Below are 23,495 nucleotides of genomic sequence, written 5' to 3' on the forward strand. Positions count from 1 at the left end.
TTAGTCAGCCCTTCCTCCCTGATCACCAGCCTCCTGCCCCAGCCCTGAGCCCTCCTCCTCTCAACCTGGACAGCAAGCCCTTTTCCTCCTGGCTCTGCATCCCTTTGCCATCTGTACACAAGCCTCTTCCATCTTCTCTACAGTCCCCTGGCAGGTCTCTCTAACTGCTTCTGTGCCTGTGAGGGTTGCTTGCTCTGCCCCTCCTCAAAAAAGGAACAGAATAACCAAACACAAGCCTAGAATTTTCAAGCAGGCTTCAGCAGCCTGTCTTCTGACTTGGGTCAGTGCTGATAGGCCAGCAGACACACCAGGGGCCCTTCCTGCCATGACCTGGGCCCAGGTAAGAGTAGGGGGCCCACAGCTGGGGCCTAACCAGCTAGGACATTGCACAACCCTGTTTCATCTTTCCCATTATTTGACTTGGGCTTTAATTTTCACAAATTATACAATTTGGTGGTTTGGGGTTTCTATAGGAGAATTTCTGTGATCCTCAGAGCAAGGAGGCCTGTTTGCCCTCGTTAGAAAAGAGGGACCCTGGACGCTCTGCAGACCCCGTCAGGCTGTGGTAATAAGCAGGGGCTGTTTGAGCTGCAAAGTGTAAACCTGGTCCTTCTTAGTGAGACTTCGCAGAAATCCCACTGGAGATTTTTGTGCCCCTGCCCTGTCTACTTTCCTTCATAATGATAAATGGCTGAAAAGAAAACTATCTAATCTCCAAACTGCTTGCTTTTTTTCTACTCTTTCTTCAAGGAGAGAGGGAAGAACACAGTCACATAAAACAGAGTCCTTCATCGCCTGCTTCTCAGGAGACAGCTCTTTCCCTTTTCATCCCAGGCCTGTTTCTGATCTGTGATGGGCTCGCACTGAAAGCTCCAGCCTGGCCCTCCCTAATCAGCTGCGACAGACACTGCAGTTGCTTGGGTTGCCCATCGAAATTGAATTGATTACCTGGCCCCTTTACCATTTTGTTCTGCGCACAATTGCTTAATAGCTGTCACCTTGGCTTTCAGTCCCGGCTGGCTTCAGGCTGACTGGTTCCTATTACTCAGGATGGCCACTGCAAGTTCATCACCTTTACAGGATGTCCCTGATTGATTCCTTATGCCTTGGAGACCTGTAATATATTTGCATGGAGGGAGGTTGTTGGGGGACGGAATAGAAATCTCTTGCCCGCAGGAACTGCCAGGTTTCGCTAAGGGGCTGGCCATATTTGAATCATTACCTGGGCTTCTTGTCAGGAGTCTGGCCTCTGCTGACATCGCTGCTAATGAATTTGTAAATTTTTTAAAAATACAAAACAACCCAGCCTGTTAGAACCTTTGCTGTCGCCACCTGCCACTTGAGTGGGGGCAGCAAACTGAAACAGCGCTTTTCCGGATTTGAGCTTGTGCTGGTCTTTGAAATGACAATCTCTCCCTCCTCCCCCTGCCCCCAGCCTTCCCCTGCCAGCCAAGCAAGAGAACTGGGGGCTCGGAGGGAGACATCTTTCAAGTGAAATCCTTTGGCTGGGAACTACTTCAATTAGACAGCAGGGGGAATGTTAACATGCCCTCCGGCCTTTTAAGTGGGTTTTAATTTTATGTTGTAAGATAAGACACTGCAAAGCTGGGGCTGCTACTCCTCCAGCAGGCTCCATTAGTGGGGCGAGCCAGGGCCTCTTGACCCCCTGAGGCCCAGCCTAGGCTGGAAGCTGGTTTGGTTTTTTAACAATTTGTCAGTCTGACCCAGCTTCTCAGTTCATTTTCCCTTTCGTTATTCCAGGCTCGTCTGTTATTGGAGGGCAGTTGGGTGCTGCTGAGGGGCCTAGCTAAGCTTCTCCACAGTGGTCTGGCCCTGGGCTGAGGGCAGAGCCCTAGGAGCTGCCTGCCTATGGCCATGAAGCTGAACGTTAATCGTTTTTTTTCCCTTCCCAGGCAGGCACAGCAAAAGCAGACACTTTTCATGTGGCAGGTTTCTGGCCCGATGATGTATGACCTGTTGGCGCTACTGAATGGTGCCCTTTGTTCCAGGGTATCCTATGTGCCCCCTTTTTATTGAGCTGTTGATTCAGAGGGGCAGGAAAGTTCCACAAATCCCACTTCAGGCTCTGTTCTAGCCATACCCAGATGAGGAAGCCCAGGGAACTCGTGCTTCCCAGAAAGCTGGTAGGAAGCTGAGGACTACCTAAAAGCAGAACACTTCTCAAGAAGTGACTTTCTGTACTTTGGACTCAGTCAACTGTGTGTCTACAAAGAGATCTGGACACACACTTAGCTCCCAGACCTCTGCCTGGGGCTCTAGAAGATCCTCCTAGAATGGAAGCTCCCAGTATAGTCTTCGCCCAGAGGGAAAGAGCAGAGGAAATTGAGTTAGGAAGATTCCTCCTTCTTCTTTCTTGTCCCCTGAGCCAAGCTCAGTTAGGTTTTCCTCTGTGACCAACAAGCCCAAAGTGGGAGCCAACAGCTAAGGGAGGAAGAAGCTTGGCCTTCTGACATGGGGAGGACTCAAGGGGAACATTTTGCCCAGCAGGAAGTCTCATCTTATTCCTGATGAAGATTTAAAGGGCATCCCTTTACCTTTGCCTTCTCTTCTCCTGGGTTCCCAGATCAACCTGCGGTGGAGATGGTGGATGACGTTCAGCAAGTGTGGGAAAAGAGCCATGAAGGGAGGGGGCCAGAGGCACCGGTTTGTAAAGAGGGAGTTCCAACAGCACTTTCCTACACCTGCTTCCCTTCGAATCTGGGATAAGCCAGAACTGGGACTCCATTTTATCTCCTTTTTCTCCCTCCATCTTGAGGGACCTGGCAGTGAAGTGGGCAAGTGGAGGGCTCTGACAGGTTTTGACTCATCCTTTCTGGGGTAAAGGTGGCTAGGTGAGCTCACACATCTGGCTGCTCCAGAAGACCACAGGCTCTGACTCTAACTTGCTCTTCAGTTCCTTTTTCAAGCAGCAGCACAAATCCCAGCAAGAATTCCATACTTGTGAGACCAAAAACAAAGACCCAAAACCAAACCCATTGCTGCCTAGTCTATTCCAACTCCTAGGGACCCTATGGGAGGACAGAACTGCCCCGTAGGTTTCCAAGGCTGTAAATCTTTATGGAAGCAGACTGCCGCGTCTTTCTACTGCTGATGGGTTTGAACCACTGATCTTTCAGTTAGCGACTGAGTGCTTAGCCACTGCACCACCAAATTGCCATGGTGTGGGCTGATGGCTAAAAGGTGACAGGTTCTTGCTTACTGCCTGCCCTGCCCTTCTGGGGTCTTTGTGAACCCTGGAATCCAGACCCGTAATCTGGGAAGTGGCAATGAGATCAAAGGTACAAGTGCTTCCTCGGTTCTAAATTACTTCTCTCTGAGCCCATCGTACAAATGCTCAGAAGCACTGAGGTTCTCACCTGGTCCTTGAGAAAAAAAAATACAAGCAAAAGAGGAGGCAGAGATCACTGCTGAGCCAAGAAAGGACAAGTCAGTAGTAAAAAGCATCCACACACTTCATGGTTGTAAAATGGCTTTATGTTCCAATATGTAAAATAAAATGCTCATGCTATATAACAAAACACTTGAAGTTCTGTATCACCTGTTAGCTAACGTGGTTTCTAATAAAACTTTATCTGTAATGTGTGTGTGTATATGTGTGTGTGTATATATATATATGCTTTATCAAATAACCATTCTTTTTAACATCAAAACATGTAATAAAAATTTAAATAGATATCTTTCCAAATACCCCTACAATGTTCATTTTTATTAAGTTTATTCATTTTTAAGAAGCAAAGCTGAATTTGACATGTGGCCTGCATTTGTGATATATATATTTATTTATTTATTAATATAATATAATATATAAATAGCTATTCAGCATGCAAAGAGTTTAGTGATTTCCCAAATTTTATTATAGAGTTCACACCAGCCACACAGATGGTCTGGTGACGTTCAACGCTAAAGATCTGGGCTGAGGACTTCAGATCTGCCTCATTGAGAGAAGAATTATCTGTGCTCCTCTGGGCTCACCAGCTTTTTCTGGAAGAAATGAGTATTTTCTCAATTCTCTTTTTTATTTCTGTTGGATTTTCTTGCTCCAGCAGCGAGGATTTTGGGGGAGCAGAACAGGCTCTGGAGATGCCTGGCAGCAGTTCCAATGTAGTCTCCTGGGGATGTTGCTAGGTGAGGTGTGTTTCATAATTGCCAGTCATAGGATGCAGATGGTGCCTGAGAGGCTGAGTCTTGCACAACAGAGACAGTGAGAGATTGGGTGTCGGGGACCAGGCAGGCGGGAGGTGCTTTGTACTTTACGACAAAACCTGAATGATGACAGAAATGCTATTGGTTGCATTTTACCTGCTCTTAAAGGGGGGGAAAAAACTTAAAAAATATCCATCAGGTGGCACTTAGCACATGATCTTTCTGAAAGTCATCCCTCAGACCTCAGGGCTCCAGGGATCAATTTCTAGGCCACTAACTAAGCAGTCAGCTCTACTCTCAGACAACATTTCGTCAGGCTTGGCTAAGCCCACCTCTCAGATAGTCTCACAGAATCTCCAGAAGCCAAGGGTGTGTGTATCCTGCTCCCAAAACAAGATTCTCAGCTCCCCTTGCCAACAGAACTCTAAGATGTGCACAGAATTCTTCCCACCCCAGCAATGAGAATCTTCCCCAGCTTTTCCTGTGGAAATGACCTCACCACCTGGCCCCTGAGTGAATCAACGATTGTATTATAAAACCCCCCAAAATAACTCACATGAACCCTCTACTCCCATTGCAACCATGGGCATGGTAGAGATGTCAGACACCAATGGCCTCAGGGCCTGCGGCCAATATCACTTCTTTTATCATTGCTTTTTTCTTCTTGTCAGGGCCTCAGTTGTATGTCAGAAAATAGATGCTCTCCAAATATATGCACATGCGTGCACGCACACACACGCACGCACACGCACACACACACATTTTTGGAAATTCCTTTCTGTGAGGGTTTCTTGGTAGTGCAATCCACCCACAGAGGTTAATACTGGATTAACATGGTCCTCTGTCTGTCTGGAAGATATAAGAGTCATCCATCAGTCCAGTTCTCTACAGTCCCCATTCCTGAATGATACTGTAAGGAAGATTCCCGGGACAAAGAGAAACTCTGAGAGTAGAGAAATTCATTGGCAGCATTCAGGTGTGGAGAGGGCGGTTTCCTCTCACACACTGGAGGGAGGCCACGCTCTCTTGGAAATGAGGTGGTGGGCCCCCGCTCCCGGACCTGAGATTGTGAAAGCTGATTGTAGACACTGAAGTGGGTGTTTCCTGGTGGCTGGGAGCTCTGAGCAGAAATGGTAGGCAGCCGAGGCATCATGGTGGTAGCGGTGAAGTGCGTGGGGAAGGGCTGGTAAGGCACAGTCTCCATGGTCTGAACGCTATAGTTGGTGTATGGTGAGACAGACGTCCACATGTTACAACTCAGTGGGGGTGGGGGCAAGTCATCCACCCCCGACACCCCGGCAATCTCAGGCCCTGAACCTGAGTACATACAGGCTTCTCTTGGGGTCACCTCACTACAATAGGAGGGACTCAGCATCTGTTGGTCATAGGGAGGGGGAGAGCGGAAATAGTGATCCTCCCCTACCGAAGAAGGAGCTTCCAGATAGGATCTCTTGCAGGGTAAGTCCAGGTGGCGAGCACTGTCTGCTGGAAGACAAAGAAACCTCAGGAAGAGTCATTTTGACCAGCCCAGGTCCCAGAGCACCCTGCCGGATGCCAGGACAGCCTACCCTTGTCATGCAGGGGCCACCTTGCCCCATGTTGCCACAGCACTCCCAGAACCATTTTAATCAGCTACAGCTTTTAAAAGGTGGCAGCAGCAAAGTGGTTAGATTATGGATTCTGCTCAAAGGCCATGGGGGACTCTACATTGCTGACACTGCATCATGTGTTTCGTGAGGCAACATACAGCATTGATCTTTTGCCAGCCTGACTCTAGGGGATGGTAAGATGCCTAATGTACACTGGTATTCTTAGGCTAGATCCACCCTGGCCAAGGAAAGTGGAGGCAATAACCAGGCCAAACCAGGCCCAGAGGCCACATCTGTCTGAATTTGCCAGAAAAATTAAGGCCACAATATTTCTGCCTCAGTCCTCAGCCTTAGCAAGCCAAAGCTACTCATAGGGATGTCGCTATTGCTTTTAGAAGAGGCAGATAGGAAGATAACTCTACACACATTCAGAGAAGACACATTACATTGTTATTACACAGATTCCAACACAACATAAAATAGTCTACAAAATTAAGAAATGGACCTGACAATAAGTAAAAAGGGTGACTTGTACTTTTAAGGCTAACCTGATAGTGTTTGGGGAAAGATGACAACAGCTGCCCCAGATCATGCGATTGTATCCTTCTACATCCTCAACCATGAGGGCTTAACTATCTGGAGTGACATGTTCTCTCCTGGGATCCACAGATGGCCCAAGCCTGAAGGCTTGGGGAGCAGCCCACTCAACAAATTTAAAAACACTTGTCCAGTGGCTTCTCTTGGCCCCCCTCCTCCTGTTTTCTCTAGGGATTTATTCTGTGAGCTGTGTGTGTACAACAGGGAAGGTGGCCTGGGGGAGGTGGCCTAGGGGAGGAGGAAGACTGAGTTTGAAGGCCTGTACTCACCTCTCCCCTCTTCCCCGTTCTGGAATCATCTTCCCTCTACCTTACCCAGCTCTTTCATTTATTCCTCACTCATCCCTCCTCTCCATCTTCTCTCCGAATTCCTCCTTTCCCTCTGCACTAAGCTGTTGGACTTGGCAGGTGGCCCAGTCACACTAGGTCAGGAGTTAGCAAACTTTTTCTGTAAAGGGCCAGGTAGTAAATATTTAGGGTTTGTGGGCCATACAGTTTCTGTGGCAACTACTCATCTCTGCTATTGTCACAGAAAGTGGCCATAGATAATACATAAACAAATGGCTATGGCTATGTTCCAATAAAACTTTATTCACGGATATTAAAATTTGAATTTCATATAATGTCACAAAATATTATTCTTCTTTTGATTTTTAAAACCCATTTAATAATGTAAAAATATAAAAAACACTCTTAGCTCATGCGGTATACAAAAACAGGCAGCAGGCCAGACTTGGTTCAAGGGTCATAGTTTGCTGACCCCTGCTCTAGGTCACTGAGTTCTAATAGAACTTGTCCAGGGATTACTCAGAGCTTTGCCTAGATGGCCCCAGAGAGCTAGACTGAGAGAATGTTCTGGATTGTAAGCCAAAGTCCCCAAATTCATTCTCAAGAGATTTACAGTGGCCCTGAGGGGACTTCTGCTGGAGTAACACTAATTGCCCCTGTTCTGTAGATGAAGAAATTGAGATCTGGCACCAGAGCACTGACATTCTAGTGCCCAGCTCAGGGCTCCTTTTCTTCATAAAAAGGCCCAACACAGCTCTGTGGCCTGCCTTCCTGGCCCCCACTCTACATCCACAATAACACATTTCAACTCTCAAAAAACTCTGCAGATCCTGGTGTGATAGTGGGGAGAGCCCTTTACACATGACTCCAGGTCATCCCTGCCCTGGGACTGAGATTGCTTTGATAAACGACAGCCCCAACCCAAAAACCTCTGGACTGAAGCTTCAGCCACCTCTTGCACTTCTAGGCACAGCCCAACTGATCTGCATGTCTTTTGTCACCACACGGAGGCTCTCAAAGCAGTGGCCACAAAACAATACCTGGAGCTGGAGAAGAGGACCAGTGTTTGGGGACACCAAGACCATAGTTGTCTGTGTGGCCTCCAAGACTACATTAAAGGAGAGAACCACCATCCCTGCCCTGGGAAAGATGGCCTTGAGCCTGTCTGTGGCTCCTAACCCTTCAGGCTCACTCTCCCAGGCCACACAAGTAACCAAAAGTGTGTGTGTTTGTGTGTGTGTGTGTGTGTGTGTGCGCGTGCGTGCACATCCACATGTCCACATAGACTCCTATGTGTACTGGGGAGTGTTTGTGGGGAGAAAGACATCCCATCTCTGATTCCAGACCAGAAAAGAGCTACCTCGTCTTTTCAGGCAGTGATAGAAGAGGCTTGAGTCCCTCTGGGTTGGGAAGGTGTTGAGGGGAAGGTCCTGGGGCTCAGCCGCAGCAAACTGCATGTGAGCACCATTTTCATACTGGTAGTGCTGGAGGGCCTGGTGGGCACCATGCAGGGGGCTGACATCAGGCTTGGCCGAGAGCTGAGTAGAGACGAGCCTCTGCCTCATGATGCTTTTGGAAATCACAGGATATTCTTTGCTGAAGGGGTGGGGAGGACAGTGAGAGAGAGACAGAAGAGAGAAAAGACACTAAGGGTTACTGAGTCCATGTGCCTGAACCCAGTTCACCCACCCTACCCCCAGGCCAAGGCAGCCCCACCTCTGTAGCCGGGCCACACGGAGGTCACTGTCGTCACTGCCCCGGAATCCCTTGGCAAAAGGGTTGTTCTCAATTTTCAGCTGTGTAATCTGCCAGGGGAGGACACACAGGAGAGTCGCTGGGAGGAGAGCAGAAATGGACTGGCCTCTGGCCCTCCTCTACTACCCAGGAACATTCAGAACTCATGGCAGGGATAGGGAAGCTGCATCCCTGAGGGTCCTCAGGGTGGGGACCTCAGTAGCTCCTCCCCACCCCACCTCTAGGCTTGGTTTCTCCAGCCCCTCTGAAGAGAGTGCAGCAAATATTCAGTAACTTGCTTCTCTTCCAGGGTGGTTCTCCTACCTCCTCAAGCCCCCAACCCCTCACCCCCATCTGTCAGACCTTCTTTGCTCTGGCAGTGACTCAGAAGAGGAATTTAGAGACAAGATGGACAGGAGGGATGAGTGGGGGTGAATGAGAAAGCTTCATTAGTGAAGAAGCGTCCAGAGAGGGTAGAGGGGAAAGGTGAGTGCAGACCTTTAAACTCAGAGAAGCCACCCACCAGCCCTGAGCCAGTCCAGAGTCATGCTGGGTCCTCCTGGTTCTTGCCATTCACATCTGGCTTATCCCTGGCTCTTATCCATCCTACTTGCTCCAGACCCTCCTATTCTTTCTCCTGCTCTTCACCCACACTGCACCACCTGCCTTCAGTCCCCCATCATTCTCTCCTGGATGCCTGTAACCCCTTCCCCATGAGCTTCTGTTCATGGTGTCCTGGCAGTGCCATTGCCACATCTGACTGTCACACTTCTGACTAAAATGCCCTCTGACCCTTCCTCACCTGACTCTGCCCACCACACCAGCCCCAATGCACGCAATGTGAAAAGCACCCTGAGAAGGAGCATGGGCAGAGGTGGAGAGGCAGGAGAGAATGACCTGCTCAGATCAGGAGGTAGTCTGGGATGGTCCATCTGGAGCTGGGGAGGGGCGAGTGGTCAGGTGGAAAGTAGGCTGGGACATCCAGACACCTCTGACCACAGCCTGGGAAGGGCCTCCAGAGGCACAGTCCTGCTGCTCTCACACAGTGGACAGTGCTCCTAGGCTGCTCTCCCAAACTCCCTAGGCCTAGAATCCTACCTTTGGGTGCGCCAAGAGAAAGAAGATTGTACAACTCGGAGCCTAACACTCAAGCCACAGGGCAGGCTCCGCACTCCCAGTTTTTACACTTGCCAACTTTGTCCATGCTCCAAAGCACACAGACCGTAATTTCTTGGTGCTAGAGACGTATGAGTCTGCTCATTATACCATTTGCTCACTGCTCTGAGGGACGCTCCACGTTTCTGGGTTCCCTGCACTACGCCTGCCTCCGTCTCAGGGTCTCACAGGCTTTCCTTCCCGCCTCTGTGTAGGGCGGGTAGAAATGCCAGACCATGCTTGCTGGGGGGCTGCGGAGTCTGTGGCTGTACCTTGTGGTTCTGGTAGGAGGTCACAGAGATGAAGGAGGTCTCTGGGAACACGTGGGTGCAGAAGGCTGTGTTTTTGGAGCCAAAAGCGTTGTTCTCATCAGCCTTAACGATGTGCAGCCGCGGCTGGTACTTATGCATGGAGTTGAGAATGATCTAGAAGAGAAGGGTCTCACCCTGAGCTCCAGGGTCCTGCCCTCCGGCCCTTGGCCTCACCCGGCTGGCCCTGGGCTCGCTTTCACTCTCCTAAAAGGCCGGATCCAGGGCCTGACTACCAGGACGGAGCCCAGAAAGAGTCTAAAGCTCTAGCACTCAAATCCAGCCTCCGGGATCCCCACGTAGCCTCTCCGCTCCAGCACCCAATGCCCGGCCCCTGAGCCCCTCGCTGTTACAAAGTCTTTCCCTGTGGTCACACAGACCCCAGGATCAGTCCTTAACAGTTTAGAAGCCCCCGCTGAGCCTCAGTACAAGGCAGCAGAGGGATTTCTGAGTTGAGGTCAAAAGGCCAGGGCGCCGCTCACTCGCTGTGTGACCTCAGGCAAGTCACTCAACATTTTGCGCCTCCATTTTCATATTGTAAAATACTTAACTTACCTCCCTCAGGTTTTTCCCCTCCAAGCTGATCTCCCCCTTGCTTCTCCCTCTCGCCCCTACCTCTTCTTCCTCTACTCGCCACCCTCCTACCTCCTCTGACGGGTGACTGCCTTTCCTCGAAATGCCAGCTGTGAGAGCTCGGCTCCCTCCGCCCACGTTAGTCAGCACCAAAAGCAGCTTCATGGCCCAGAGTGTTGCAGACTTGGGGCTGGGGAGAAGCTGAGGACAATGTTCCACTCTGACCTTTTTCATGTAGTTATTCATTCACTCATTTTCAGCATTCACAGAGGCCTGCTGCGAGAATGCTGGGGAGACCTGGATGCACCCTGCCCTCAGACTTTCCCAAGTCACAGCCTGGAGAAACTCCACCATGGGCTGGAGACAGGCGAAGTTCCTAAAATAATGCCAGAAAAGGCCAAAAACCCCAGGCACCCAAAGCTCCCTGAGGATACCTGGGGCTAAAGGCAAGGCGGGTCCCCCAGCCAAGCAAGCCTTAAGCAAAGAGCCCAGGATGCTCTACATCAGGAGCCCCAGGGAGTAACACACAGTAGTTGCTGCTCCAAACCTGCTTCATTTGGCTGCACCCCACAGTTGGTGCCATTAAAATGTATTTTTTTATCGTTGACATTTGCCAGACGCCCTCCCCATTGGAGGCAGGACCAGGAATTTGGGGCATTTTATCAGCTCTGCTCCTTTTGTTAACCCTTTGGCTTCTCTCCTGGACAGGCTAGGCTGGCCCTCAGGTCCCTTTCCCCATGAGCTCCTCTCTCTCTACCCTGGGAGTGCCCCTTCCTGGGCTGGCCCTGCTGGCTCCCACCCTTCCAGCTTCCAGGGGACCCAGCCTGCTGCCAAGCCTAGTGAAAGATTTAACCCTTGGGTGTTCAGAGCCAGAGCAAGGCCAGAGTCAGGGCTCTCCCACAGCAAGCCTCAGCCAAAGCCTAAGTCTGGGAAGGCTCTGCTCTCATCCTGCCCTGGAGCCAGGGACAACCCAGACAGCAGGCTCAGCTGAGGAAGAGGGTGGGCCAGGGAAGAGGGTGAGCTGAGAACTGGCCTCGCTGGGCTCTCCAATTTGACTGGGCAGCTCCATCCAGCAGAAAGTAGCCTTTCTGACTCCTGCTCTGGCCTCTCCCTACCTCAGCACTCAGTGACAAAGCCTCTGGACCCTCTTGGGACAAGTGCAGAACTTCTAAATCCAAAATCAGGCCCTGCAGCCGGGGACCCACTGCCCAACTGAGGGCCTGCCAGATAGGAAACTGAGTGAGACTGAGTGACACGAGTCCTGCCCCCGGGGCTCTGAATGTGTCTCTTTCCAGGAGCCTGGGACATTCCTCTGGGGAGAGGAGCTGAGTCTTGGGAAATACCTCCCAGGCCACTTGGGTTATGTCATCATCCTGCCTTGTTCACCAAGCTGCAGGAGCCCACAAAGAGCCTAAGTTCCCTGAGGCTGCAGCAACTGAATACTTGGTCTAGATATGTTATTGCTGTTAGGTGAAGCCCCAGATCACTATCTCTGCGCTTTTGCACATGCAGTTCCCTCTGTTGTCTCGGTCTTCCTTTCTATTCTCTCTTACCTTTAAGGCCTATCATCTCAAGGTCCAACTCTTCTAGGAAGCCTTCCCAGATTACTAGGGCCTGCTCTGAACCCCCAGTTCCAAAGCTTCCTCCCCATTTATTGTCTGCTTGGCTGTTATACTGCCTCCAATAGGCTTCCTATTTGTTCTTGTCCCTTCAATTATGTTGCAAACTCCTTGAGAGAAAGGGCAATGTATTTTATTCTTTTTGTACCTCTAGCCTCCTTTGTGCAAAAACAGGATCTAGTAAGTGAAAGGCAGGGTCATGGGAGTGGGAAGACCTGGGCCATGACCACGAACTCTGTAAGAACTTAGGCAAGTCCCTTCCTCTCTGGTCTTTACTTTTCTAACTAGAAACAAGATAATCTCTAAGGCATTTTTCTGCTCAAAAGTCGTGACTAGACATTTGTACAGACAATCTTCCCATGAGCACTTACATGCTTCAGCTCCCCGGCAGCAGGACCAGCCCCTGGACTCTGGCTCTACTGGGGGGCATATAGGGAGAATGTACACAATGGGCTGACAAAACCCAAAACAGATGCCACAGACACCTGTGCCCTAGTGAGGCTGTGCTGCCCCGTAAGGACACCTCAGGACAAATGGCCCTACCCCTGTGACACCTAGGCAGTCACAAGCTGTAGTAGTACAGCCAAAGCTCTGAGCAGCAGCAGTGGTTCTCCCTTCTCACTGTCACCCACCTCCAGGTCTAACCAGTGACCAAGTCCTACAACTATCTGTAAAACAAAATCCTCTCCATTCTCTCTACAGCCTGGGCCCAGCCCCACCAATCCTATTGGGTTGCTGGGGCAGCCTCCTCCCTGTCTCCATCCACTTCCTCTCCATTTTCATCCGCTACACGTCAGATCAGGTCACCGCACTGCTTGGAACGCTTCTGGCGCATCCAGGATGACTGTATGTTCCTTGAAAACAGGCCCCTTTATATGTGCTCCTCTTGCTCTCCTTCCCCCACCACACCTGCCAGCATTAAGGTCTCAGTAAATGCCTTATATTCACAATGCCACCTTTGACGAGTCCCTCTTGCCCCTTAGGATAAAGGCCAAACTCCCCAGCCCTTTAGACAAAGTCTCTGATGTCAGGAGTGGAAAGAATGCCAAATATAGGGGAGAGACAGGCTGGCAGGGAAATCTGAAAAGAGAGAAACTGCCAGACCCTAAGAAGTCCCTGGGTGGTGTAAACGGTCAACATGCTCGGCTGCTGCTAACCAAAAGGTTGGAGGTTCAACTCCACCCAGAGGTGCCTCAGAAGAAAGGCAAAAAAAAAAAAAAATCAGCCATTGAAAACCCAGTGGAGTACAGTTCTACTCTGACACACATGGGATCACCACGAGGTGGGAAACACCAGAGCAACTGGTTAATGCGAGCAGGTAGGAGTCACTGAGGGAGGGGTGTTGGTGTGTGCAAATCCTAGCCACAGAGAAGTCAAGAAGGGCCCAGAAGCCTCTATGGATTTCTGCCTACCAGCTGTAAGTCCTGAGCAAGGATTTCTCCTCTCCAGCCATTGGGGTTCCCATCTGTAAAGTGGAGCCTTCAACTGAGAGGTGCCAAACACCCCTACCAACTCTGACAGTGGAACCTGGACAGGTTCCACTCCTTGAACCAATGCAAATATAAAGTAGAGCCTCAGTACCATCAGCCCAGGAAAAGGTGAAACCAACCCAGTGACTCACATACCTGGCTTTACTCAGAAGTTCCTCAGGCACCACATTATACTCCTCAGCCATGGTTTATACTTGTTGCAGAGGATATTGGGCCAAATGGACCAGCCACATCAACGAACTACAAGACTGGTCCTGCCATCATCACTGTTTTACAGAAATGGGATTCATTATATTCTGGCTCCAATTCAGAAGCCTGTTTTATTTTAACAATTGCGATAGTGCCAAACATCCATCCTCTTAAGAGATCAGCATAGCGTGCTTGGTCAATGAGGCCCAGATTTATCTACGTTAGAATTACAGAGCACCAGAGTGCGGAGAGGCAGACCTTAGAGATCATTCTAGTCCAACTCCCTAATTTTACAGATGAGGAACAGGGGGCGCATAGTGGGAACATGACTTGCCCAAGGACAACAGCTGGTTGGAGGCAGGGTCCTGAGCAGAATCCAGATGCCCTTTAAGAAAGCACACCCTGTTCTCAACACCAAGCTCAGTAATTAATAATAAGGTGTTAATCAAACACTGTAAAGGATATGTATTCACCAGGTCCTATTGACCATCACAGATCACAAGACATCTGGATGCTAGCCACACAAGAGTGGGGATAATGTCCATTTTGTCATATATGAAAATCAGATTTTACCCTGCATAATTTTGCTGTCTAAGACTACCTTCTCCATCATCCTTTTTGCCCTCATCAACACTGCAAAGAGATGAGGACAGAGGTAGGATGGATCTACAGCTTAAAAAAAAAAAAAAAAAAAAGGAAAGGAAAGAAAACTGATATCCAGAGAGGTGAGTGACTAGCCCAAGGAAAATCCAAAACAGAACTGAGCAGTCAGCCCATAAGCTACTCGAGAAGCCTTGGCCAGATAGATAGGCCTTAGGTTCACACCTAAAGGCCAACCCTGGAGTCTCATCACATACAGCTCCTTGCCTTCTCTCACAGTAACTGCAATAATACCAAGTGTTTACTGAGCATTCCCTATGTGCCAGGCCCTATGCTAGGTATTTTACATGTATCATATAATTAACCTTTACAGCATCCCTTTAAATTCCAGTTGCCGTCAAGCCGATTCCAACTTCGGCGGTCCCATGTGTATCAGAGTAGAACTGTGCTCCACAGGGTTTTCATGGCTGATTTTTCAGAAGTAGATCACCAGACCTTTCTTTCGAGGTGCCTCTGAGTGGGCTCGAACTTCCAACCTTTCTGTTAGCAGCCAAGGGTGTTAACCATTTGCACCACCCAGAGACTCCCCCTGTAAGGCAGGAGTATCATTACCCTCATTTTAACAGATGAGTGACTGAGGCTCAGGGAGGTGAAGGCATTTGCCCTACATCAGACAACTGATGTGAGGCAGAGCCACCTGGCCGGGGAGGGCTGGGCCTGATCTGGAATTCTGTGGGGCATCTGTATCCCCTAAAGCACCTGGCACAGGGCTTGGCACATTGTCAGGGCTCAGCAAGTGTGGGAAAAAAGAAGAAAAGAGGGGCATAATAGCTCTGGGTCTCACTGGCAAGTTGAAAGCACAAGCTTTGGGGAGATATCAGCCCCTGGCTGAGGAAATGCCTTCTCTTTCTAAATCCCACCCCTTCAATAGATTCACTCATTCATTTACCAGGCACAGTGCCAGCCACTAGGACACATAGTGATTAAAAACCTCATGGCTGACTATCTAGTGGAGAAGTCATACAGGAATCAAAATAGCAACCAAAACTAAGTGGTGAGAAATGTAGTGAAAGAAAAACTACATTTATAATATGGACTAACAAGATAAAATACCTAACATGATGTGTGTAAGACCTTATAAAGAAAACTATTCAAAATATGCTTTTGAAGGACAAAAAGGACTTGAATAAATACACAGATATTCCTATTAAGTCTCTCTAATTTAATAATTTAAAGTAATTCCAACAAAAATACAAATAAGAATCTTTTCTTGCCATGTCAGACACTTATGAAGTAGGAGTAGTTAAAGAACTGACAATAGATACGAATTCAAAAGGGAATTTAGTATACAGAAATACCCAAAATCAAACAAAGCCCATTGCCATTGAGTCGATTCTGACTCATAGTGACCCTACAGGGCAGAGTAGAACTGTCCCATAGGGTTTCCAAGAAGTGGCTGGTGGATTCAAACTGTTGACCTTTTGGTTAGCAGCTGAGCACTTACCACTGAGCCACCATGGCTCCATGTAAAAATTGAAAGAAAAAAAAAAAAACACTGCTGTTGATTCCAACTCCTAGCAACCCTATACAATAGAGTAGAACTGCCCTATAGGGTTTCCAAGGAGGCCCTGGTGGATTCAAACTGCCAACCTTTCTGGTTAGCAGCCATAGCTCTTAACCACTACGCCACCACGGTTTCCATACAGAAATAAGGTATCCTAAATAACAGGAAAAAAGAAGACTGTTGAATTAATGGTGTCAGGACAATTGGATGGCTCTCTAGGGAAAAAATAAACGTTGGAGTCATGTATGCCTCATATTGAATAATAAATTCCAAAAGGATCAATGGTTTAAATGCAAAAATAAATCCATAAGAAACTGGAAGAAAATATGAGAAAATTCTCTTATATGTAAGGAATAGATAGGGCGTTCAATTACTCAAAATTCAGAATCCATGAGGAAAACACTAATACAGTCAACCAAAAACTTTTGCATGGAATACTCCTCTACAGAAAACAAAAGACAAATGACAAGCTGGGAAAATATGCACAACTTACATCACAGGTAAGTCTTCCGAATTTATACAAACTCCTAGAAGCTGACAAGAATAGAAAGAGCAACAATCTAAGAGAAAAGCAAGCAAAGGATAAGAACAGCAGTGCACAGAAGAGGAAATACACAGAAAAAGACATTTAACCCTACTTGTAATAAAGGAAATGATAATTAAAAACTAAAACAGAGATGTATTTTTTCCCTATCAGACTGGCAAAAATCCAAAACTGCTCTCCCACCCTGTTGGTGAGGCTGCACCAATGGTAGGAATATACATCAGAACAACTCCTACACAGGACAATTTGGCAATATTTTTCAAAATTACAAATCCAAATACCCTTTGAGCCAGCAATGTATCGCACAGCTATACTTGGCACAGGCATAAAATGACATATGTGCAAGCTTATCCCAAAGAGCAAAAAATAGGAAACACCTAATTCCTTGAGTAAGGGACTGGTTACATAATGAATGGAACAATCTTGCAATGAAATTCTACAGAGGTGTAAAAAAGGAATGAGGAAACTCTCTATGAATGGAATAATATCCAAGATACATCTTAAATTCGCAAAGCAAGATGTAAGAAGTGTTTATAATATGTGACCTTTGGTGTATAAAAGAGGGAATTTGAGATTATGTATTCATACCTGCTTGCATATGCATAAAAAATGCTGGAAAGAAATTAATAACAGGTGGTTACCTGTGTCGAAGGTTGGAAGAAACTGGATGGATGGCAATCGAGTGGAGAAAAACTTCTTCGCATACATTTTTATTTATTCGCTGGTTTATTTCTGAATCATGTGAATGTATTTCCAATTCAAAATTAAATTTTAAAAATACAAACAAGTACAAAATTATAACTGTGGCAAGTACTAGGACAAGAAAGTACACGGTGCTCTAAGAGTTTATCTAATGGGGACCCTGAACTGTCTCCCCGATCCGGCATGTGAGTTCAGATTCCGAGGCTAAGGAGTAATTACCTAGGTGAAGTGGGTGGGAAGATCAACCTAGGCAGAAGCTGTCCTGAAGCCAAGAAGGAGGGGAAGGAGGCGGCGGTGCACTGAGGGAACTGTACACGTGCTACTTTGTGTCTGAGGAGCTGCAGCTCACACCCCAGCCCAGGGCTAACTCACCATCTTGGGCAGTCAGGCTCACTGTGTCATTACCCATAAGCTGGCCCTTCCTCCTCAGTAACGTGGAAGTCCTGGGACACGAGTGGTGGTGAAGATGACTATCCTCCTTCACACACAGTCTCACACACTCACACACACACACTAAGACACCAGCATGAGGGCACGTTAGGCCCCTGTGGCCATTTTCTCCCTGCCTTCAGATCAGGAGAAATGCAAGACGCACATGTCAGCCCCCTCTGTGTCCTCTGCACTCGGTGCAGACCCTACCCACAAGGCAGTGAAGCCCTCCTAGACTTCCTGAAGCCCAATAATTGTTGGAATCTTATTCAGAGGAGGAGAAGAAGAAAAACAAGCAGTTTTTCCTTCCATTACATGGTGGCCTGGCACAGGACCCTACAGGAAGGATGGCAAGTAGGAGGGGACGACGGGCAAGCAGCCTCTGTAGCCAGCAGAACAATAGAAATGGAGCTGAATTTGGGCTACTGGTGGCAGCTGAGTCCTGCTCTAGCCACCCTCAACTCTCCTACCTCCGCCTGCCTGCCCATTCTCTGGCCTTGCGCTTACTCCCAGAACCCACTGGTCGTACTCTGAACCTACCCCCAAGAACAAGGGGCTTTGCTGGACTCACAGCAACAACCCACAAGGAGTTTTCTAGTTGGAACCCAGTCCTGTCTTACAGGAACATCTGTCCATATTGTCTGAGGGCCCCACCTGCCTTGTGGGACAGGTTTCCAGGCCCAAGTCTCCACCTGGAACCTGGATCCTTCTCCTGGACCCTCAGCCAATAGATAAAAGCAGTGTGTGTGCTGAGAGGGGGATCTTAGGAGATAGGGAAACTAGTAAAACACGGACCATCCCAAAATGGCTATACTCTACCTCCCCTCCTCCTACCCCACAACCAGGATTCCCTTCTCCTTGAGGCCTTTACACATGGGGCAGATACATGGCCTCTCAGCCACCCCTGGAATGAGAAATAGGGCGACTTGGACTCTGGGATCTCTAAGCTAGAAGGACACTGAGTTCACCTGGCAGACCCTAAGACTATGCCACAACCAATCTAACTGGCACTCACTTCACCACATGGTCCCAGTCCCAGCTCCCAAGGAATGATCCCAGCCCTCTCGGTGGGGGTAGTAGAGGAAGATTGCCCATGGAAGATAGCTACTAAAGTCCCTGAGATACTGTGAGGACCCCAGGGGAAAATCCAAAGTCCATTTGACTGGAGAAAGTTCATTGAGGTTTGGAACATTTTAGGTAAAACTGAAAAATGCAGAGGTGAGTTGTGCTGAAGGATGAGTTTTTAGGGGGCAAGTTCATAGCATAAGATGGCTCTTTCACAGGCTCCTGCACTGAGAAGCCAAGAAGGGTGACTCAGGGAGCACACCACTCCCACAGGCACAGGCCCAGCAGCAGAAAGACAAGGTCCAAAAGGCCTGGTTTGCCCTGAGATGTCTAGGAAGTTAGCTCAGCCTCCACAGCCCTTGCCTGGATGGCCAATGGCTGCTCTCCCTCCAGTGATGCTCCAAATGGCTGAAGACATGACACTAGAGCCCTGGGTACAGAAAGACAGGTAGAGAGGCAAAAAGAGCGCTAGACTAGGAGTCAGAATGTATGGGTCTAAGCACCTAGCCCAGCTCCTTCCAAGCTCTATACTCAACCCAGTGGTGTGTCCCATGGGGTCTGTGTGTGTGTGCAGTTATGGGCAGACTGTGCCTGCCAACTTGGGTCCTCATCCTCCCACCGCAGAGGCCCTCCCTGACTTTTCCAGGTTGGTGCCATAGCCTGGCCAAACAGAAGAAACCAGGTAGGAGTCAACCAGGAGCAGTCTTGGACCAGGATGGTGCCCAGAAGACCTGGGAGCCCCCTCTGCCTCTCAGTGAAAGAACCCTGGGGTTCTACCTGAGAGGTTGGGGCTGCACCCCCACATGCCACTGTGCATCTAGGCACCTCGATGCTCTGGCCACACACACAGCAGGATCTGCCTGCCCAGCATGGGAAAATCCAGTACATGGACTTGCAAAACAGATAAGTCAGGAGTTAATTACATTCATGAAGCATTCTCCTGGTTGCTTATTTATAGATCACCAATGTCTTAGAGAGAGCTGAACAGACTCAGAATTCAAGTTAGGAGCTGCTTGCCAGTTACACACCAATCAATTAGAAATGAAGCATTGCTGGGGTTTTCCATGAGGAACTACGATTCACAGAATCCTGATTTGTACACAACTCCCCAGAAACAGAACTGAGACATAGAAGAGGAATACACCTGCACACATCCCCACCCACCACACACACACTACTCGCACCCACAACACAGGCAGCTGCACCTAGCAGCCTCTGCTGTACCCCTCACCCCACCCACCTCCACCCCGTGCTTCCAGGGGAACCATGGGTAGCCTAGCGGGGCGGGACCCGTGCCCTGGCAGATAATACCAGGTCCCCAGGTTTCTGTTTGCCACACACTTAAGCTAAAAATTTCCACATAAAAAGTTCCTTTCTGAGGGCCTTCCAGGGCCAGATGGGGAAAGAATGAGCTTCAGCAGCCTGGATGAGGCGTCAGCAGCAGCATCCCTGGGGCTCCAGAATCTCTCGTGAGAGCCAGATCCCAGGTCAGGCCAGGAAGGAGCTGACACAGGAGCCAGGGCAAGGCCTTCCCCTCCAGAGGGCAGGCGGCTGTCAGGCCAGGCAGACAGTATGCTAGAAAGAGGGGCTTCAGAATTCATCAGTGACCCTTTCCCAAAGGTTTAGTTGTCTTATATTACGCTCTGGCAAGACCAAGTTTTGGGCAACTGCAGAGAGATCTGGCTCATCATTACTGACGTCATGGCTGCCATTTATTTAGTGTCCCCTACGTGCAAGTGCTTTATGCATATTCTCCCATTTAATCCTCACAGTCACAAAGGTACATATGGTCATCCCCATTTTCTGGCCAAGGAAACTAAGGCTCACAGAGGTTAAGAAACTTGCCCAAAGTTACCCGCCAGTAAGCGGTAGGGGAAAGATTTATAGCTGGCTGGTGAGACTCAGAAGGTTGTGTTCCTTCCACAAACTGGCCCAGCAAGTGCCAAAGCCTGGAGCTGGCTCCCTAGAGTGGATGCTCCCACCCCCAACACTGCCAGGACTTGTCCACAATCTTACATGGCCGAAGGGGTCCAGATGGTTGTTTGTCAGCTTCAGTTTCTGGAAGGAGACCAGCTGCCGCATCCAGTGGGCCCCAGTGGCAGGAGAATCCGGGTGGACATACAGCCTTCCTGGCATGGCTGGCTCAGCCTTCCCTGCCACCATCCTGCCAAGAAAGCAGACAGAGTGGTAGCAGCTGATTACCCTGGGGTCTGGTGATACCCAGATGCCTTGTCCCCTCTGGGAGCAAATCCCCATAGACCAGACAATGGTCCCATCACATTGTCAATTTAGGACTCTGGGGATGGGAACGAGGAGCTGAGGCAAAGGTAGTGAGAAGGGGACAGCAATTCTGAACCTCTCTTATCTCACTGCAGTAGAAAGGGAAAGGGAGATGATAAAGAAATGTGATTATTTGGCCGACTGGTTCAATTATAAAGACATTATGGCAAGATCTAGGCACTTCTGTGTGTGTGTGTGTGTGTGTTATATTTCACAATTTTTAAATGGTATATATTATGTTACTTAGAAGGAGCTTCTCAGAGGACTTAGACAACTTTCGAATTGCTTGCCCCCAAAACAATGGCAGTAAATTAATTGGTAGTTGTGCCTTCAGCCAAAGAGTCTGCTCTGAGTGCTAACCCAGCCAAGAAAGAGAAGAAATAGTAAAGACACATCACCCTGCCCAGGACCTGACCACGAAATCCTGCCTCTTCGCCAGCTCTTCCACTCACTCACCTGAACAACTGCTGACTCCTTTATCCCTCTCTCTCCTTGAGCCCTATCCTGAGCTCAGAGGGCAGATAAGGCATTAAGGAGTTGGCTTCATGAAAAGTAACCCAGCATTTATTTACCAGGCCTCAGTTTGGTTTTGCCCCTTTCTCTGCTTGTCTCCCTCATTCCTTTGCCAAAGGGTCATACCACCCAAACACCCAGGCAAAGCCTCACTCACTCAGGACAATGGATGTGCAGCCAAATGAAGATGAAGGGGTAGCTCAAATAGAAGGTGGGTTAATAATAGGAGAGAGCTGTCACACACCAGGTAACTGGACCCTAAGGTATCCAAGTCTCCCAAGAAAACAGTTCCCATCATCCTGGGCCATGCAGCCCTGCCAGAGCTTGACTCTGCACATGTTATCCGTCATCCCAGCATAGTCACCAAGTCTCGATTGTCCATGGATGTGGGTGTAGGCCCTTGGACTCTACCAAACAGCCAAACACTGCAGCTCATTTTCAGCCTCCAACCCCAGCCCCACCTGGGGCAGGTGTACAGACATCTGCCAACCCTCCCCAGCCTCTGCAGTCCCAGTTTCAGGAAGTGGACCCAAGGCTGTGGATCTGGGCACTTGGACAAACTGGCTAATTCTTAGAAGAAATATTAGGTGGGGTGGGGGAGGTGAATGGAAGAGCAGTCAAAGGGAAGGCTGGTGATGTGGTGAGGGTTCCAGGCCTCTTACCATTTGTTGTCACAAAACTTGTAGCGGTGATCATCGGCAGGGACGATGTCAATCAGTAGGATGTACTTGGTCTTGGGGTTCATGCCTGTGACCTTTACCTTGTAGCTGGGGAACATCCTCCTGGGGGAAGCCAAGGGGTGAAGTGGGAGGTGTGGACACAGCACCGGGAAAGATGGCACAGAGTGAGAGAGAAGGAGCAGAAGGCTTTTAAGAGGTACTGTCCTTTTTAGCAAGAGCCCTGGTGGTGCAGTGGTTAAGCATTCACCTGCTAACCGAAGGGTCAGTGGTTTGAACGCACCAGCTGCTCCATGGGAGAAAGATGTGACAATCTGCTTCCATAAAGATTACAGCCTTGGAAACCCTGTGGGGCAGTTTTACTCTCTCTTATGAAGTCACTTTGAGTTGGAATGGACTCGATAGCAGTGGGTTTTCTTTTTTTTTTTTTTTGGTCCTTTTAGCAAGAGATCTTGGCACTGGTCATAGCTGTGTGGCCTTGCACAAGTCACTTTTCTCTGGGTCAGCCTCCCCCTGCACAAAGAGAGGGTTGAGCTAGCTGCTCTCTCAGGGCCCCTGCAGCTCTCGGTCTGCGTGTCTGAGGAAGGTTAACGAAGTTTTCCAAATCCAATGGCCTCACCACCCTAGCCCCCCACTACCCCATAATTCCCTAAGATTTAGGCCTGGTGACTGAGCAGCTGAAGCACAGAGTTCCTTGTCAGGATTGTGAGACAGGAATTTTGACACCAACTTGGCAGCCTTTATTTCCTTCCTGTCCTTTGCCAGCTAAAGTTCTGGGATGCCATTTCAGGAGGCTGGCACAGATGACCTGGAAGCCCCTGTCAGCTGCTTCCATAAACCATGAGATGCCTCTTTTAGTTCACTGATTCTGTGGAAAACAGGAAAGTGTTGATAAAAACCCTGCTTGGTCTTTGTATTCCTTAGGTGTGCTTAGCAGAGTATTTATCCTTGTGAACTCCTCCCTTGGGTCTGCTCATACTAACTGGGTGTCCAGGAGCCTCGAGGATAAGAGCCCACAGCCCACAGCCTGGCCCTACCACTTACTAGATGTGAGGCTTTGGGCAACTTACTTGAGTCTCTGTAGTTTGGTTTCCTTAACTCTAACATGGAGATATATTACTACCTATCTCATAGATTGCTGTGTGGATTAAATAAGTCAATTTATTGACTGTTACCACTGTCCCCCAGTGTACTCCACCCTCCACAAACCAGTGGTATGAGCTACATCTATGAAAATGGATTCACCAAAAAACAAAGTTTTCCAGTTCCTACAGCCCATGCTGAGGCTGCCCAGGACCCTGAGACTCAGGGAACATTCTAGAAAAAGGCTTCTCCAGACCTCTCAGCACATACACAATACAACAGCAAACATGCCTGCAAGGGGATAGCTCCCTCCCCTGGTCATCAGGCCCCTAA

At 48.9% G+C, this 23,495-nt stretch overlaps 1 protein-coding gene across 1 annotated transcript; it reads right to left on the reverse strand.

The window, feature by feature from the left end:
- Window positions 1–4,874: 4,874 nt before the first annotated feature.
- On the reverse strand, window positions 4,875–22,221 carry TBX4 (T-box transcription factor 4). Its single transcript, XM_010594274.3, has 6 exons — window positions 22,065–22,221; window positions 20,626–20,773; window positions 9,799–9,951; window positions 8,354–8,442; window positions 7,998–8,233; window positions 4,875–5,649 (listed from the first exon to the last, which is right to left on the reverse strand). The coding sequence occupies exons 1-6, from the start codon at window positions 22,178–22,180 to the stop codon at window positions 5,030–5,032; spliced, it is 1,362 nt and encodes a 453-aa protein (XP_010592576.2). The 5' UTR covers window positions 22,181–22,221; the 3' UTR covers window positions 4,875–5,029.
- Window positions 22,222–23,495: the final 1,274 nt, after the last annotated feature.

The sequence above is a fragment of the Loxodonta africana genome, chromosome 18 (assembly GCF_030014295.1).
Source record: "Loxodonta africana isolate mLoxAfr1 chromosome 18, mLoxAfr1.hap2, whole genome shotgun sequence".
In the NCBI taxonomy this organism is placed as follows: domain Eukaryota; kingdom Metazoa; phylum Chordata; class Mammalia; order Proboscidea; family Elephantidae; genus Loxodonta; species Loxodonta africana.